Source organism: Vanellus vanellus, assembly GCF_965231255.1.
Source record: "Vanellus vanellus genome assembly, chromosome: 16".
In the NCBI taxonomy this organism is placed as follows: domain Eukaryota; kingdom Metazoa; phylum Chordata; class Aves; order Charadriiformes; family Charadriidae; genus Vanellus; species Vanellus vanellus.
Genome location: NC_138921.1, coordinates 12,630,922 through 12,635,286, shown reverse-complemented (window position 1 = coordinate 12,635,286; position 4,365 = coordinate 12,630,922). Strand labels below are relative to the sequence as shown.

General features: G+C 45.9%; 1 protein-coding gene across 1 annotated transcript; it reads right to left on the bottom strand.

The window, feature by feature from the left end:
* Positions 1-632: 632 nt before the first annotated feature.
* BRI3BP (BRI3 binding protein) lies at positions 633-4,154 on the bottom strand. The gene is made up of 3 exons (XM_082491828.1): positions 3,957-4,154; positions 2,916-3,018; positions 633-2,259 (listed from the first exon to the last, which is right to left on the bottom strand). The coding sequence occupies exons 1-3, from the start codon at positions 4,149-4,151 to the stop codon at positions 1,841-1,843; spliced, it is 717 nt and encodes a 238-aa protein (XP_082347954.1). The 5' UTR covers positions 4,152-4,154; the 3' UTR covers positions 633-1,840.
* Between the last annotated feature and the right edge of the window lie 211 nt (positions 4,155-4,365).

The window sequence follows — 4,365 nt, the reverse complement described above, 5'->3', positions numbered from 1 at the left end:
ATTTACAGGTGACATAAAAAAATTCAAAATGGATTACAACAGTGCCAGCTGCATATGAACTTCAACCGTGTTGAACTTAAGTGATCACAGTCTGGAGTAAAGGCCATTAACATGGAGTTTAAAAGAATCCTTCATGTCAATGTCACATACAGACCAAAAGAGGTTAGGCAAGTAACACACAATTTAACACGAGTATTAAACTTCAGCATAAAGAGAAAAATAAATTCACCCCACAGTTACATTCAGTTAGGCGTCACACCCAACAAAAGCTCTACCCAACGAAAGCAGAAAGACCGAGCGCCCGGCTGCCCCGGCCCGTCCTCTGGACCCGGCACTCGCGAGCAAAGCAACAGCATGCGCATCGTCACCTACTCGGATTTGTTCCCCTTTCCTTTTTCGCCAGTCCCTATCACAGACAATTTTTTGTTCTGTTTTTTTTTTTTGGTTCTCTACTTGTTCGTTTAGACATTATGGAATAAGCAGCTCTTCAGCTGCGGTCCATATCACCCCTGGCGGTATTGATACTGTGCTCATCACTATGGTTTAGTAGTAGGCTTTCCCTCCCCACCCCCCCTGTCATATCCTTGGATGCTACAGGTGACCGAGTGGCACCGCTTATCCAACTTTCTTCCCTGAGGTTACCTTTGTTTCAATGCATTTCAACAAACCTTACAAAGCCAGGGACAGCCTACCAAGCTAGTTAATTTTAAGGTTACAAACACATAGGATGCTTCAAAACAAAATTGCTTCAAAGCTCCTACGTGACTTCCAAATACAACTGTTTGATAAACCCTTCTCATAAGGTGACTCACCTTCCCCCAAACCCAATGTAGTGAGGACACAGACTTCAAGCAAAAAGCTCCTATAAAACTATTACAATTTTAGAAAAAAATCCAGATCTTCCTGAAGATAATTTATTGCCGCTTATTGGTCCTGAGAAAGCTTTAAGCAACAATACATTTGCAAGTGTTTTAACTGCTGCCTCTTTCGAGAAAGTACGTGGGTCCTGAGATTAAAAATCATGTTTCATTCTATGCAATTATGCTTAGAAAATGCTCAACTGTGAGGAGCAAATATGAATTACAATTTGCCACACTACATCTCTTCCTTTTGTGTCAATTTATTAAAACAGATTTCCTTTCAGACACCAAACTAAAGTTTTCGAGATGAAATGCAATGAAATAATGCCACACGTGCACTTCTCACTTCCTCATACTGGACTGGCATATAAGGACTTCAAATTTATGAAATCTTCCTTCTCCCTTATTCCCCACCTCCTATTAAAAGCTATGGTGTGAATTTTTTGGCCCAGATACCAGAAAATTCCTCATCTGATACTCTATGAAAGGCAACTTCAAGGCAATGAAAAAAGCCAACAATAAAACAAAAACATTCATAACTTAAAAAAAAAAAAGGCGGACCCACAGCAGTTACTTCTTAATGGAAGTGAGATTATTTTTTTTCTTTTTAACTTTTTAAGTGTCAAATTTGCATATGTTTAGCTCAATTTCCGTATTTGAAAGACTACTCAATTTGCTTTTATAAAAACTTTACAAAAGATGTTTTTCAATGCTTGTAAAAGTAAGCGTTTCTCTACCGAGAAAATTCTAGTACTGGATAAAACTCTCTGAATATACAGCTGAATTTTTAAATGTTGTGGTTTTTTTTTCCTACCAGTATAATGGCTGTGTATAATCTAGATAAATTAGTCTTACACATGATGAAAAGTTATAACTTTGCACACTTTTTACCATGTGACGTTTTGTTGCTTTGTAACTTTGAACGAAACAGTGCTTAGGGATTTTCTAGAGCTGGTGTACAGTGGTCTATAGGGATTGGTTCATTGGTCACCGCCTCTGTCCAGGTTCTCAATCACCCTGGAAAGACGTATGTTCAGAAGTCTGATCTGACTGTCGAGGTGGTCCATCTTCTCCTCAAGGCTGCTGTTGCTGTTTCTTCTCCAGTAAAATCCAACTGGCCCCGTCATGAAGTAGACTGCTACAACAAAGCAGAGAGGCAGGACCGCGTGTTCTGGGTCACCTTCGTACTTCTGGAGGATGTACACGCAGGAGAGAGTGAAAAGGGCAACCCTCGCGATCCAGAAAAAGCGACCAAACAGCATGTGCAGGAGATAGAAGAAGAATCCGAGGAAGAGAGATAAAAACCAATAGGCAAGTAAAATGGCACCGATCAGCAGAAGAGCACGGGTGGGGTTGTTGGCAATTGCTGCTGGGCTGAAATAATGAGTCAAGTTGGAGGCTGAAAAACAAAGGAAAATTTACAGAATATTAATGAGCGCATGCCAAAGTGATAAAGGCAAAAATGCAAGCGCAGCTTCAAAGGGCCATGCAGTGGGGTCATGACTGTGTTTTCTAAAACGAGGGGCAAAGCTAGTTCACCCATTCCTAGATGGACCTTTTTCCTGTTACTGGCTCAGCTCCAGTGATGCAATCGAAAGAATTCCTTCACAGTAGAGGTGCTAAAGGTTCTTCAAAGACAAACTACTGTAAGGCCTAAGGTTGAAGTTCATACCGAGGCTAAAGATCCTTGTTTGTAAAAGCTATATTCTAAAGGCTCTCAATTGCTCCCTTCCTTCTTCTAGTTCTCCTTTATTTCCCTGCACCGTTTCTGGCCACATGCATTCATTTAATGATGATACCAAGAAACCAACCATGACTTGTAATGCGTTCTACAGACATCCTGTAGATACATATACAGGACCAGAATGGCTGGGTTTAGTCCTCTTCTTTGAAGGTACTAATCACAAAATCAAAGCCATGTGAAGCAGACAAGAGATACCACTGATGGAGGTTTAATGCAGCGTGATAACATGTAATTATTTTCCCACTCGGCCTATGCTTGTCAACACTGATACAGGCTGATATAGTTCAAGAGTTAACAGGCATCACACTTACCATCAATTCCAAGAACATCTAACAAATCAGTCCATATTCTCCAGAATGTGTCCATTAATATATCCACCCCATTCACAAACCTTTCTGTCAACCTTGAGAAAAACTGAGAAATAAAATTAAAAATTAAAAAAAAAAAATCCTCAATTCCTTAAAGACACTTTGAGACTTACTAATCATGAGTAGAATTACAATTCATGAAACAAGAATTGCTGACTATTTTGAAGTCCTCCAAGGGAAAAAAAAAAAACAAAAACACTCCAAATGTTTAATTCTGTGAATCATAAATTTACTTATCACAATTTACCTTATGCTAGGTATTTTGGCATGTAAATGTATATGTTGACAGGACTGAAAAATGCACTTAGCTTTACCATCGTTTAAAGAAGACACTATTAGTACCAACGGACACTGGTAAAGCAGATCAGAGCATTAGTTTTATCGAGCACCTGAGAGATGTCCCCAGCATCACCCCCAAATGCCTCACATGCATTTACAGGACAATTTAACAGCATTATTTCTTCCTACTGGCCGAAGAAAGGAGGGACAGAGGGACGCACAGGTCCGTCAGCCCACATGCCCAATATCCTGCAAAATCATTTGTGGCCATACGGACGCGGGATGCTCTGCTGGTGCAGAGACCACGTTTCATTTGGAGGGCTCCTCACCGGCAGCGGGCCTCCCCCCACCTGAAATAACCTGTATTTAGAGGTTTCCTCTTTCAATACCTTTTTTTTTTTTTTTTTTTTCTTTTTGGCCATTTGCTCCACGTCAAGCCTCGCCTCTTGTTTTCTTCCCCAAACCAACGCTCCAGCCCGTTCCGCCGCCTCACCCGCAGCCGGGCCGGCACAGGAAAAGAGGCCGCTGCGGGTCCAGCGCCGCGCACCGGGCCGGGGGAGAAAAGAGGGGACGGGGAAGGGGTCGACCTCCCGCGGGGCTCTGCCCCCAGAACCACCCGCTCACCCCCGGGAGCACCGGCGCGGAGGGAGAGGAAGCGAAGGATGGGGGGGGGGGGGGGGAGGGGGGAAGCGGCGGGCGCCTCACCTTCTGCAGGGCCCGCACGTTGTCCTCGCCGAAGAGGCCGCTGACGCCTTGGTAGAGCCCGCTGGCAGCGCGGCGCAAGCTGTTTTGTTTCTCGGCTCCGCGGCTCCGCGCCGCCCAAACGCCGGGTCCCGCCGTGCCGCCCAGCAGCAGGGCGAGGAGCAGCAGCACCAGCGCCGGCAGCCGCCCCGCCGCCATGGCCGCCCGCGCGCGCAGGCAGCGCCCGCGATTATGGCGCCGCCTGGCGGCCGCGCCGCCAACTCCGCCACCGTGCGCGGGGGGGGGGGGGGGGGGCGGTGCACTCTCCGAGTGCACCGCCCCCCCCCCCCCCCCCCGCGCACCGCCCCCCCCCCCCCCCCCAGCACCGGGGAGGCCCCTTCTGGAGTCCCCCGTTCGGTTTTGGGGGGTTCTC